Source organism: Panthera uncia, assembly GCF_023721935.1.
Source record: "Panthera uncia isolate 11264 chromosome A3 unlocalized genomic scaffold, Puncia_PCG_1.0 HiC_scaffold_12, whole genome shotgun sequence".
NCBI classification, from domain to species: domain Eukaryota; kingdom Metazoa; phylum Chordata; class Mammalia; order Carnivora; family Felidae; genus Panthera; species Panthera uncia.
The window spans coordinates 28,153,587-28,168,087 of record NW_026057579.1 but is presented as its reverse complement, the minus strand read 5'-3'; the positions used below and the strand labels follow the sequence as shown (position 1 = coordinate 28,168,087).

Below are 14,501 nucleotides of genomic sequence, written 5' to 3'. Positions count from 1 at the left end.
GGGGGGGGGGGGGGGGGGGGGAGCGTATTTTGGAGGTAGTGCTGGTGGCAGAGGGCCGGTTTCCTCCAAGCCGAGCCCCCCCAGGATAAGGAGAAGAGGGGGAGCGAAAGCTGCCAAGAGGGTGTTCCCCAAAGTCTCACCTTCACCGAAGTGCCTGCCACCCTCTGCGGGAGCCTGACTCTATCACTGGACCCCACCCGTCCCCCACCTCTCCGCGGCGGCCGGTCCAAGGGATAAAATTAGGAAAAGTTGGGTGGCTAAAGCTGGGTGGGAGTGGAGAGGCGCGCTGGGTGCGTTTTCTGGGCAGAAACCTGTTAGCACCAGGTGGAAAGGGACTGCCTCCCAGGTCGGGAGGGCAGGCGCCGGGAGAAGACACAAAGGCGGTGCAAAAATCCTATGTAGGGCGCAGGAAGGTAGAGGGAGGTTGCACAGATGGCTACTACCAGTTTTATTTATTTATTTTTTTCAAGCCTCGGTAGTCTTCCCCGCCCTCGGTGGGTGGTGGGCTATTTGCTCCTGGTCCGTGGCCAGCAGGCGGCGATATGCTGGCTGGCTGGCGGGCCAAGGATCTGAAAGGCTGGGGGGGGTGGGGGGTGGGACCGCCTCCCCCTCTCCATTCAGCAGCTGGTGGCAAGGACAGCCACGGTTGTGTACATTCTCAAGGGGCTGCCTCTGCGTGACGTGCAGTGAGCACCGGGTCCAGTTTTGTCTTTGGCCAGAATGCCAGATCTTGAGTTATTTTGTGACCCAGTGCCCTTCAAGGTGAGGGCAGGCACTTAGGCCCTCCAGAATGTACACACCCTGGGAGCACCCACCGATCGGTTCCATTGTGTGCCTCTGTCTGCCTTAAACTGAAGGGTTGGGTTAAAACCCAGACTTTGCCTGGAACTCTGGAGGTAAAAAGAACTCTGTCCAAACACTTGAATAGCCCTTGTCCCGGCAGCAGGGAGCTGGGGGCCCCTTGGATCTTGAAAACCCAAGTGTTTTCAGAACGCAGGTGGATAAAAAAGCCCAAATTTCCTTGAGGGCCGAGGACAGATTCATCTAAGGCTCCTGGAAGGAAACTTGGTGATAAGCCTCCAGTTTGAATCGGGTCTGTCCCTTTAATGTCTGTGCCTTGACAGCTCTCGGTGAGGGAGCACTTCCTTCCAACAGCTGTCTTCTTGGCAGAAAACCAAAACATTGGCTTAAAGGGACCCACAGACTGGAACAGCCTCACATTTCGGCTTTAGAACAAATCCCACAATTGTTCAGCTTTCCGGCCCCCTTCAGATCAAGCAGAAGATGTGTTTTGATTTTCATGCTTGCATTTTAAACAATAATTTTCGATCCCGGTGAGGTAGTAAAAGAGGAGAGAGGGGGAAGCGTAGACACGATGCTACATGTTTTTGTTGCTGTTATTGCCCGGGACTTTGCGAAGCGGCGCCCCGCCCCCACTTGGGGGTTTAGAGTTCCCGTGGATTCTGACTTTGTAGTTAAGATTTGGTCTTTGTTAGATGAACACCTGCTTACTGATACAGAACTCAGGCTCATGGCAGGCGGGTTATTTTTCGGCCTTCGTTAGTAAAAGTGCCCCTTCAAGCTTAAGGACTTGAAATCAAACTCAACTGTGTGTCAGTTGCTAGACGATGCTCCTAAAATGGGGATCCTCAATTTTAAGCGTGGAGAGAGAAATACGAGTGAGTCTTTGGGACAAACTAATAATGACGATCAAAGCTTACCATTTGCGGAGCATCCGTCTGCTAGGCTCTGTTCTCCACGTAGTACCTGTCCAACTCCAGAACCCTGTGGTGTTCTCCCCATTTCAAAGCTGAAGAGATAGAGGCTCCGGAAGGTTAAGTAACTTGCCCGGGGTCCCACAACTGGTGTGCGGTGGGAGTCAGGATTCTGCCTGACCCCAAAGCCCAGGTTTATATTTCTGCCACCGGCTAAAGTCTGAGTGTGGAGGCTGAAAAAAAGTCCAGCGGTGTGGGGGAGGGGGGAACTCCCGGATGTATCTAATTTCGAGACCCACCGTGCAGTGCCATTCCCATACGTGTGGATGGATCCACGATGATTGCGCACTGGGCCGGCGCCTGACGTGAGAGCCTCTACGTGGGCCTCAGGGTAGCCCCTCTGTGTCTCCCCAAGAGAATGACTCCCCTCTCGTTCTTAGATGATGAAGATGACGAAGAGGAAGACGAGGAGGAGGAAATTGACGTGGTGACCGTGGAGAAGCGAAGGTCCTCCTCCAACAGCAAGGCCGTCACGACCTTCACCATCACCGTGCGGCCCAAGAACGCAGCCCCGGGCCCGGGGAGGGCCCAGTCCGGGGAGCTGATTCTCAAGCGCTGCGTCCCCATCCACCAGCAGCACAACTACGCCGCCCCCTCCCCCTACGTGGAGAGCGAGGATGTGCCGCCCCAGAAGAAGATCAAGAGCGAAGCATCGCCCCGCCCCCTCAAGAGCGTCATCCCCCCGAAGGCTAAGAGCTTGAGTCCCCGCAACTCTGACTCGGAGGACAGCGAGCGCCGCCGGAACCACAACATTCTGGAACGCCAGCGCCGCAATGACCTGCGGTCCAGCTTCCTGACGCTCAGGGACCACGTGCCAGAGCTGGTGAAGAACGAGAAGGCCGCCAAGGTGGTCATTTTGAAAAAAGCCACCGAGTACGTCCACTCCCTCCAGGCCGAGGAGCATCAGCTTTTGCTGGAGAAGGAGAAGTTGCAGGCAAGACAGCAGCAGTTGCTAAAGAAAATTGAACACGCTCGGACTTGCTAAACGTTTCTCGAAACTGGACAGTCACTCTGCCACTTTGCACATTTTGATTTTTTTTTTTTTTTTAAACAAACATTGTGTTGACATTAAGAATGTGGGTTTACTTTCAAATCGGTCCCCCTCCCCGTCGAGTTTGGATCTGGGTGGGGAGCAGGACATGTGGGGTTCTGCCGGGACCTCGGGAGAGGGCCCGCATGATGGGATGCTGGGTGGCCCTTGCAGTTTTCCTCCATGTCACCTCCGAGACCGCGGTCGAAGTTCGTGACAGTTGGGAGCCTCTGGGCTGTTGAAGTCACCTTGTTTGTTCCAAGTTTCCAAACAACGGAAAGTCATTCCTTCTTTTTTAAAATGGTGCTTAAGTTCCAGCAGACGGTCACGTAAGGGGTTTGCCATTTGATAACCCCTGGGGAACATTTCTGTAAATACCATTGACACACCCGCCTTTTGTATACGTCCTGGGTAATGAGAGGTGGCTTTTGCGGCCAGTATTAGACTGGAAGTTCATACCTAAGTACTGTAATACCTCAATGTTTGAGGAGCATGTTTTGTATACAAATATATTGTTAATCTCTGTTATGTACTGTACTAATTCTTACACGGCCTGTATACTTTAGTATGATGCTGATACATAACTAAATTTGATACTTATATTTTCGTATGAAAATGAGTTGTGAAAGTTTTGAGTAGATATTACTTTATCACTTTTTGAACTAAGAAACTTTTGTAAAGAAATTTACTATATATATATGCCTTTTTCCTAGCCTGTTTCTTCCTGTTAATGTATTTGTTCATGTTTGGTTCATAGAACTGGGTAAATGCAAAGTTCTGTGTTTAAGTTCTTCAAAATGTATATATTTAGTGCTGCATCTTATAGCACTTTGAAATACCTCATGTTTATGAAAATAAATAGCAATTAAATGATGCAGCTTTTTTTTTTTTTTCCCCTTCATAGCACTAGTTAAGCGCTGTCCCTGAAACACAAATAGTCCACGCGTTGTAGAGGGAACTTGGGTTCTACAGGTAGTCCTTTTACATCCGTGCAGTTGGGGACGGGCCACTGTCCTCACTTAGGGTAGAGAGAACTGAGGTTAGGGACGTAAAGGCATTTGTTCCAGTTTACGCAGAATGGAGGCGTCATTTGTGACCATGTGTTATAACTCCTAGCATTCAATAATTTACTAAACACTTTCATTTATGTTTCAGAGAATTAAGGGGGGACACCAGACTTGTTCAACCGTTTAGAGCGAGAAGTATAATTAACACACTCAGGATTGTGAAACTTGGCTATGTCGGTACTGTTTGTTTCATTGGCGGATGGCTTTATAAGCTCATGTAGTTTGTCCCCAGGACTGTGTTCTTCAAAATTCAGTAGGATTTGAGGTTATACGTTAGGCATTGTGGCAGAATAAAAGAGGAAGTTGGTTCCTTCCCTGAAGGAACATTCAATCTGAGGCACAAAAGGAACTCCTGGGGCAGAAGTTGTATGGTCCAGATCAAGTGCCCATGTTCCTTCTGGAGAGACACCGGGGCGTGTGTAGCTCTGTTGGCTTCACACAGGTATGAAGGAGGACAAGCCAGGTTAATGAATTGGAGGGAGGCACAGTTGGGCTAGGAAGCAATTTCTGAGTTTCCCTGTTGGGAGGTGATGATACCTTTGCTTAAGAGGCATTCAGCCTCTCAGAACTGAAAGCTTACAAATACGCTGTCTCTCTTTGGGGTGAAAAGCGGTGCTCGGTCATTTCTCTAAGGTTTCATTCATCAGCAGTTTAGCTCTGAACTGACAAAAGTCTTTGCTAAGAAGACAGGTCCAGCCATGACAATGCTTGCCTTGGTCACACAGCTTGGGGAGAGCAGTGATGGTAGAATCCAGGCCATGTGGGTCCCTGTCTGTTTTGGCTACTTTATAAAGGCCAGTGGGGGGTTAAAACTTGAGGTCTTCCTTCTCCCGGTTTACGGCCACATGTCCTAAGGCTCTGAGGTTGGCAGTATGGCTGTGGACATTTTCTGATGGTCAGAGCATGTTGAAAGTCATGAGAATCTCTTGTTTAATCTCTCCACTCGCCCCCTTCCCCCACTAGAGAATAATGAAACTTCTCTGAAAGACCTTTTTGAATTGTCATTCCAGAAGACTTCCTGTCCATTTGCCCCAATCCTCTGCAGCCTCTGCAACCTTGTTTGTGTACCCATGAGCCAAAAGAAAGTTAAGTGGCCTCCAAGTCCTTGAGATTCTTGAAGCTCTGTCCGATCATCCTGATTTTTCTATTTTTGAGTAGATAAGGGGCCTACTTAGGTGTTTTGGATGAGATGGAACTCTGGCCATGGAAAAGGAAAAACCATTGCGATGAATAAGGCTCTAAGCTCATTCCTACCAGGTTCTCTTTTTGCTCTGGCTGCTGGGAAGCTCAGAGCCAAATCCCGTGCTCTCATTCTACATGTCTGGTGCCCATACATCCTTTTCTTCTAAAGCCTATGATCTCTTGATTTTCACTGTTGGTTTAGCCATGCCTTTTGCTTTATTTTGTTACACCGAAGAGACCTTTTTGCATTAGGCGGGTCATAAATAATGTATTATAATATGTACACTAAGGTGAAACGCCATTTATTTGCCTTTCCTGGACCAGCTGAGGGAGAGTGTCACCCAATTCAGCTCTGCAATTATCTATAAAGTAATTGCTGTGGTCACAGAAGAATTGGAGAACTCATTTCAATCACGTGAGAAGCCATCTCTGTTCCAAGAGCGGTTTTGAGCCTGAGGAGCTGCTCTACATGAGTTAGATCAATAAACGGTAGGACTTAGACGGAGCATAGAGATGATCTCATTGAATTGCTTTATTTGATACAATGGGGTCATGGGATCCTATATCGAATTAGCGGCCCAACCCAGGACTGGAGCCCCGTCTCCAGATCAGCTCGATGCTCCTTCCACAGTGTTGGCTTTCCTCCTGTTTACCTTATTGCCTCCCGACCCCTGGCCCACCCATCCACCTACAGCATGCTTGCTTCTCTATTAATTCTCGATGGCCAACCCTGCATAAGGACTTCCAATAGCCCTCCCCGTGTAGAAGATGCAGTTCAAATCCTTCAGTCTGGCCCATGAGGCTGCTACCCCCACCCCACCCCCACCCGCACCCCTACTTGGGCTCAGCAGCTCCGTCACCACCTGCCCCTCCACAGGCATTCTTGTTCTAGCCCCGCCAGGTGGAGCAGGGCTTTCTTACTTCACACATTCTCTCCTCTTGCGTTATCCAGTTTCCGTTTCTTGAAATCCTTTCAACGTTGAATGGCAGACCCAATGCTATCTTGGTCAGGTGGTCGTCCCCATACCCCCAGGTGGGCCTCGTCCTGCTCTTGACCTGATGTGGCTGCTGGAGATAGAAAAGCTCTCCGAATCACCCTGAGACCTAGGCGGGAAGTCCCCAAAGGCAAGTAGTGTCCCCTTCACCTCTAGTCTTCGGCCCCACTTGCCTGATGACTGACAGATGACAGGACCTTGGCAGATACCAGCAGAATGGCTGCTGAGTAGGCAGCAGAGGAAGACGTGAGGGGAGGACCAGCCAGGGCAGAAATCGTTTATGTATGTGCCTCCTGCGGCTCCGATTTGCAAGCTCTCAGGCTAATACAAATGGGGAACCATACCCCTTAAGGCATCACTGAATGTCTAGCGCTGACGGCTGGAAGTGAAGGCAAATGCACGTGGAGGTCTGTCTTCAGGAAGCCCACAGTCTGGAAGGGAGTTAAGTCCCCGGGCCTAGTGCAGAAGCAGGGGAGACAGGAGGGACCGATGGAAGGTGGAGGAGTGTTGAGCCAAAGCACGAGAGAGGGTCCTATGGCTGAATCGGGCTCTGTACCTCCGGGCTCTGGTGGAACCCTCTCTGGGTTGGAGGAAGCTGGCTTGCTGGTCTACCACAGTCCCGAGGAGGCTCGTACATTTATCTGAGGTCAGTGACTATTTGTGCGGTGACGATGGTACAAGACCCCCCACCCCTGTGGAGCACTGTAGCAATCGCTGAGGGCTTCTAACACTCGAGTCTCACCACCCTTCAGGAGTGTTGGCCAGCTCATCAGACACCCATTTTTGGGAGCTGGGTCTTCTGGGTCTGACTTTCATTAATGTCTGTGGTGGCTGTCTTGAAAATCCTGTGATTTTTTTTTTTTTAAGTGTGTTTGTTTGTTTGTTTGTTTGTTTTTGAGGGGTGGAGGGACAGAGAGAGGGAGAGAGAGAATCCCAAGCAGGCTCTGCACTGTCAGCGCAGAGCCCGACGTAGGGCTTGAACTCAGACCGTGAGATCGTGACCTGAGCTGAAATCAAGAGTCGCACGCTTAACCGACTGAGCCACCCGGGTGCTCCTTCGGGCTGTTTTTAGAATCAGAGGTTATTAGATTTGGAACAGGCTCAGAAGCCGTCGAGCTCAATGTACCACCTCAGAAGTGGGGCTGCAGAGAGGAAACAGATGAGCGTAGAGTCTGCTTGTGGGCCATCTTTCTTCTTTCTTCCTTCCCTCCCTCCTTCTCTCCCTCCCCTCCTCTCTTTCTGTCTTCTCACAGTGAATGTTTCTTTAGCACCTATCTTGTGTCAAGCACTGTTTTAGGCACTTGGGAAACATCAGGAAAAGAGGCAGAACTCCCCCCAGATCCCCACTTTCGAGGACTTTATCAAATCTGGGAGAGAGTGACCACAGTGAGAAGAAACGTAATATGCAGGTGCAGTAAATAGCATTCAATAAGATGGTGGAGGCTTTGAAAGGGAAGGAGGGATTCGGGGAGGCACCGCAGGAGGGAGGCAGGTTGCCAGGCTGAGGAGATGGTGGGGAAGGTGTGCAGGGCCGAAACCAGGGGCTGGGTCCCAGAGGGACGGCACCCAGCTCTGAGCACTGTGGTGGCTGCTCGGCTGCCGGGAGTCAGGCCTCAGTCTTCGGGGTCCTTCCTCCAGCGTCTCCCTCTGGACGTTGGCAAATGTTCCCCCCACCGCTACCCCACTCCGGCTTCTCATTCACTCCCTCAAAGAGAAGCAAGAGAGTGGATCTGGGGCGAGACTCCCCGGTGTGAACGTGACCGCCCCACCCACGAGCTCCAGGTAGGGCTGTTGCCCCACGGGTACAACTGGGGACGACGGCACCCCCCACTTCCCAGGGGTGTTCAGGGGGATCACAGACTGCACATAGCACATGCCGTGGCACCTGGCACACGATGGGTGCCATCTAAGTCTGGCCGACAATCTGATCTCTTGTCCACGGGAGCCTTCCTCCCTCCATTTCCCCCGTATGTCACCAGGGCAAAGAATCCCTGCGGAACATTTGCTGGTAGAACAAACCCACAAGCCTGAGCTCCACAAGAAGTTTGCGGACTTTTGTTTCTCCAGAGAGGCCTTACAAAACCTAAAAACGGGTACCTTGGAAACAAATGAATGTGAGCTTTGAAGCCTATTTTAAGACGGAGCCTAGGAATTTGAGTGCCGCAGAACATCTACGCCTTCTACAATGGTTTATTAGTCTTACCTACTTGTAAAGGAAATCTCTTCATAGACCACTGACCAGGGTTACCTGATCTCTTGTGATATTGACGTATCATGCTACAAGACATTCATCCTGAAACCTTTGACCAGGAGAAGTAACAGAGCCTTTTTATGGTGGAACTAGACGGACCTGTTGGTACGATGCACATTTGGAGAAACACGCACAGCACGTACTCCCATGATAAACGCGGATGGTCCGCTGCGGGATGTGCTCGGAAGTGACGACACAAAATTCTCCTTTCTTCGGCTTGCGAGCAGACCCGAGATTTTCGGCAGGTTTTCGGGAGGTGGCGCGGGGTGAGGACGCGAGCACATTCCTTCATGAATCGGCGGCCTGTTAGAGGCGGTGTTTTGTGCTTAGGCTTTCCTCTGCCATTGCCCCGAGGCAGGGCCTGCGAGCCAACTCTCCAGTCTACAGAGTGAGGGGCCAAGTGGACTGGGAGGCAGCCCTGCGTAATAGAAGGACTTAGTGCGGTCGGATCGTAGCTCAGTTATTTGCTGTTTTCAGCCTTGGCATGGGAAGGCGACCCCTGTTCTTCCACGGTCGCGTCTGTGAGTGGAATGAGTCGGTAATCTCCAGCGCCCCGTTTCAATTCCGGAGAAGCATTGGTCCTCAGGGATGGCTTGAATCGCTACTAACGTCTGCCGTGTGTTTGTGAACATCCTCCAGTGGGAAGCCCTGGGCACGCATCTGGGCTCTGCCGTTCACCCAATGTGGGGCTGAGGGCAAGGTGCTCCCCTCTGACCTTCCCTTTCTTCGTCTCCCCAACATCAGTAGTAACGACCACCTCGCAAGGTACTTAGAAGGATCGGATGACATAAAGTATATGAGGGATGGGATAGCCATCTGGACACTGCCGTATGTCAGCCTTCTATGAGCTCTGATCTCCTAGTCGGTTCTTGTCCAGCATCTCCCTCCCGCTACACCGCCTGCTTTCTGGAGTCACTTCTGAGTGGGCTTCCTCCAGGTAGTAAATGCCGTGAGCGGTGCCTTCACTCGATCGGCACACTTCTGGTTGCTACGCTGTACCGAGAATAGGGCTTTGCTCACAGCATCGAATTTAAATATTCGTGAAATAGTTACTACCAGCGAAAAGGCTTGACTTATCGTTCAAAGCCAGCTAGACGGTCTCAATTTGTGCAGAAGAACTGCATACGAAGGCTTGTCTCACGTGGAACTGGAGAAAACTATGATACATCCAATTTTTAATTGTGTTACCCAGGTGAAAACAGAATATGATAACAGACATCTAACATCTTGAGGTTTTGCTTGGGTTGATTTGGCCACTTTTCTTTGGCATAAAGCCAAGAAGAACAAGAAACTGATCCTAGAGACTAGAGATATGACCCCTGCTGGAGCTCTAGTTAGATGCGTTTCGCTGGTGAAGAGAGCAGGGTTGAGACCAGAGTTTACTGACGGAAATGGTGTGATTGCATCTGGGTTTGAGAGTAAGTCTTTCCCAACCCGAGTCGATCCTCCTCCTGAATTTGCCAAACTAATATTTCGTAGCCTGTCTTGAGGGTCGGTCATCTTTCTACCCTCTTTCTACCTCTCCCCCAAACATCTCATTAAAATAATGAAGTTGGAGGCTTTCTTGGATGTCTTTAACTATAAACGTCCTGGATGGCTGCGAATACATTCTGTTTGACACTTCTGGGAGACCGTTTCTCCTGGAGTGTTACCTCCCTCGGAAATTCCTCTGGGTAATAAATGCGCCCACGTCAGCATGTGGCTGCGGTTCGAGCCTCTGTTATCTTTGGCTGACTGTGTGTGCAGGCTGCCATGTCAGGTGTGACCACAGGTTTTCCTGGCCAGGCAGCCACGGGAGGACTTTTTTGTGGCCCACAGCGATGAACCACAACGCGAAAGTGTCGGAGCAAAGAAACAACATCTAGCTCCGGTGCAAATGAAGCCCTGGCTTCGCTGGAGGCACGGATGCTGAGGGCTGGATTATTGGGAGGGGAAACCACCGTAAAATGCTTATTATGCTGTTTGCTGCCATTCAAGGACTCTCCCAAAAAGGAGAAGTCCTTTTTGCAGGGATGTGGTTTCTCTTTCCCTCTTTACCTAGGGTGACTGATTTGTCCGAGTTTGCCCGTGACTGTCCCAGTTTCAAAACTGAAAGTCTGTGTCCCGCTAAACACTCACTCTCTGGCAAGTAAGGGGCAGACGCTCCCCTCCTCTTCCTTCTCTTCGGGGGTCTGCTTGACAAGACTCCCCGTGGAAGGCAAGGAGACAGGGCTGGAACCCCCACAGCACACACCTCCCAGGCCACCTGCACCGCGGTGCTGAAGGGCCTGGCAAGCAAGAAACGGCTGGAAAGAACATTGTCTTGGTATCAGAGCAGGTGGATTTGAGTTCTAGACACATGATTAAGTGACTTGGAGCGAGTCCCTCTGTGGCTGTAGCAGAGGAGAAATCTCTGTTTTCCTTTTGGGCTGCTGTCAGCCCTGCAGGGGAAAATGAGTGTGTGAGGTGACAGGTGCCATGCAGATGCCAGGGACCCACGTTCTGCTGGCCTGCCCACTCTACTGTCCCCAGGCTCTGAAGTTCCTTCTAGATGATGATGATGATGATGGTGATGATGATGATGATGATGGTGATGATGGTGATGATGATGATGGGGACGATGATGATAGCAGTTGGAGGCCTGACCCTGACCCTAGTTCCAGTCTTCTAACTGGGCCTTCCCGAGCCTCTTTCATTCTTCAGATCTCTGCAAGGAGCCCAAAGGAGCAATTTTCAAGTTATCAGACAATCCCAGGGCCGAGAGGGAACGGCCTTCCTAAAGCTCTCTGAGTGTGCGCTTGTCCTAGAGACATCCTGGGAACACAGAGAATAAACTCTTCCCTGAGGTCTGTGGGTAGCCGGGCTCTGTTTCATCAGAGAAGCTGCAAGTTCAGGCACCTACAGACGAACTTGAGCTTCAGGCTCCGAGTCGAGGACCCTGTGATGATATTGCCACAAACACGTTCCATGAGATTAACTACTTCCTGTGGTGGGGTGTTCCTTTTATTGGCAGTTGTGAAACCATTTTGGCTATGTCTGTTGGGGGCGGTGGGACCACATTCCTCAGGATGTGTGTGTATTCTTTCGCAAAAGAAACAGGAGTGGCAAGTTTAGTCGACCTTTCAAGGGCCTTTCAAAGCAGTTTTTACCTCTATCTAGCTTTGGGGGGAAACCTGCAGTTAACTCACAGCAAATAACGGCTTATATATTCTGGAAATGTTGTTTGAGGGGCACAAGTGCCCAGCTGAAGATCCCCCCCCCCCCCAGTCCTGGGCCTCCTGAAGGGGAGAGGGTCTGTCATGTTAATGACATGTGCATATTATTAAGGGAAGGGACAAAGGGCCTGGAGCTTGGGAACAAGAGCTGTTCTGGGGACTCTTCAGTATGCAGATGCTACCCTTATTATAAATCCGATGGGGGGAGGGCCCTGGGAGAGTCTAACCGTAAAGCTATCTTGATGGAGAATGGCTCTCTCCACAGATGTGGAGCTCTGAGCTCCCCACCCACCCATAAAATGATCCCCCACTGTGTGATCACAGAATACATTCTGGAGTCGAAATGCCATTTTACTTTGATTTCTTTGAATTAAAAATGGCCGATTTAATGGAATGCCAGGCTCCCAGAGCCTTCCAAGCCATGTAACACTTGCCTTCTTTCAGCGGAGCTTACCAGCCAGATATAAAACCGGTCGCTCTCCACTAGTCCTTCCCGGGGTGGAGAGTGTGTGCACGTAAATGAGGTGAAAGGAAGACGGGAGAAGAGTCAAGATGGCGGCTGACTCAGACCATCCCCCGGGCGGGGAGATGAGATGTCAACATGGGTAATTTCCGGAGAAGAGGCGGTGGGAAGTGAGATGAGAGCACAGGGGGGCCTTCCCACTGCAGGAGGAGATACAAGATGGCCCTAATGCATGTGTAAGTATTGCCCTGGTGCAGAAAGGCAGGAAGGGGCATTGCAGGTGGAGGGGGCAGACTGAGTGGAGCTGCGTGGAACTTCATGGAGGTGCATGGGGTTGCGTGCAAATACATGCAAATGCAGCGCATGTTTAGGGCACGAGTGCATCCTGGAGCCACAGGTGAGTAGCACGGATTGGACCTAAGGACTGCCAGTAGGCAATGGGAAACCAACCAACGTGTCTGTGAAGGAGAAGGACATGACTGGGTCCTGTGGGACTTTGGGAGCAAACTATCTACATAGATTTGACCCACGTAAAGTTGCCCCGACGATGCCTGTCAGTCTCAGTAACCAGTTACCTCGGGCCTGTTCCTGAGGGCGCCAACCAAACACTCCTGACATGGTGGGGAGCCAGACCCGGGCTTTCGGGGGCCTGAGTCTTGGCAAGGCCACCACTGAAAGTTTCTTGCTCCTCAAGCCTTGCTGATCTTGGGCTTTCTCTCTTCTGCCTGCACATCTTCCCAGTCCTACGGGTCAAAAGCCCACCTGTCTTCCAGGGACCAGCTTCAAGGCACCTTCTTCACCAAACCTTCCTACTCTTCTTTACAGAAAGTCTTCTCCCCTTCCTTTAACCTCACCCAGCGCTTTCCCCACACCCTTGTGTGTTTGGAAAATGACACTAACTCCCTCTCTCCCTACCATGATCACTATGAAAAAATTAGACAATAAAGAGAAGTAAGAAAGAAAACTATCATGAGAAATCTACGTGTCAGAGAGAAGTACTATTCAAATCTTGGTGTATATTTTTCTAGATTTTCCCACAGGCACACAAATGCATTCGAACACACCCGTTTGTTTTGTATTTTTGTTAGGTCACTAATAACTTTTGATTATGTATTATAAATAATTATATGTGGGTCTTATCTGTCTTATAAGGGGTGAGGGGCTCTGTGGTCTCTGTGTGTTCTACACTGGCTAGAATGGGTTTTGCACATGGCAGGCAAGCAACAAGTGACAAATGAAGGAAGGATTGGGATGGGTTTCTTACGCGTATCTGTAAAATGAGAACTTTCGATTGTATTATGCCTGAGGTCTTTTCTAGTGCCAACTGTCGGGAGATTTCTGATCATTACATCTCTGACATGGGTAGAAGAAACAATCCGGTGACCGGGTATATATATCCTTTTTAGCATAGCATTGTGATGGCCTCAAACTAAAAGGAGACCAAACAGTGATTTAACGCACTTAGGCTGGGTCTGCACGAAACCTAGGAACCATCTGGTTCAGAGTGGACTCTTATTAATTATTTTTTTTTTTCCTATCCCAAGTGGGCCAATCTTGGGATATCAGTTAAAACGTAGAATCTGAAAACATTTGAAGACTATAGATTCCTCATTTCTCCTGACCTGTGGGGCGACCGAGAGCCTATATGGCATCTTTGCACGGGGTGGAAAAAGGCTTCCTCTCCTCTCCAGGAAGATGCGGTACCACAGGTCCGCATGGCTTGGCGCACAGCATGCAGCTGGATATTGCGCCCTCTTACCCCCTCGGTAAGACATCTCTTGGGCATGACACAGCCTGAATGATTGCATCGGCAGCCCCGGTGTAGGGTACCTGTAAGAACGGAAAACTCCAGGTAAGTGTTTGCTGTCTGTGTTCAAGATTCTTCTTTAAGCAGACGGGCAGGAATATGTTGTAAGAATCAGAAAAATAGCATTTGTGAGCTCGCATAAACACACTTCTCCAGTGGTATCCAGATACCCCCCAGACCCTGTGCTTTTCCTCCTGCTGATCTCTCTGTCTGGAAGCTACTCTGTCCCCGGCCATTCCTTTCTCAGTTTTACCCATTTTTTTCACGGACTCAGCTCAAAGGCTGTGTCTCCCACAAAGCCTTCCATGACCCGTTTTGTTGGAATTCACTGAAACCTCTCCTGTGCTTGATGTTCACAGAAGTTATTTGGAACAATTTGAAAAGCCCTAAAGGGTAGACGCTGTCATCTGTACAGCCTCCGAGAACTTCCTGGACACGTGTGTGTCCTCTTTACCTTCTCTCTAAGTCCACACGTCAGGTGTATTTTTATTCCTTATTCCCTTGGTCCTTTGCATTTCTGTAGCTCTGCATAGTTTCCAAGGCTTCACCATGAACCAACAGAGAAGGTATTCTTAGCCACACTTTATAGGTAAAGCGAAACTAAGACTTAAATTTACACACCTAGAAAGTAGTGAGTGTGGGTGTGAATTTGGACTTCTAAATCACCGTTCGGTGTTCCCTACTCGTAACACTGCCTAGAGCACTAATGGAAAATTATTTGAAGTCTGGAAAGAACC

At 50.1% G+C, this 14,501-nt stretch overlaps 1 protein-coding gene across 1 annotated transcript in view; it reads left to right on the top strand.

Moving 5' to 3' along the window:
* MYCN (MYCN proto-oncogene, bHLH transcription factor) overlaps positions 1–3,678 on the top strand; it is a 6,128-nt gene extending 2,450 nt beyond the window's left edge. Inside the window, 1 exon segment of the mRNA XM_049652500.1 lies at positions 2,156–3,678. Within this exon segment, the coding sequence (XP_049508457.1) occupies positions 2,156–2,760 (605 nt within the window). The 3' untranslated portion in view covers positions 2,761–3,678.
* Positions 3,679–14,501: the final 10,823 nt, after the last annotated feature.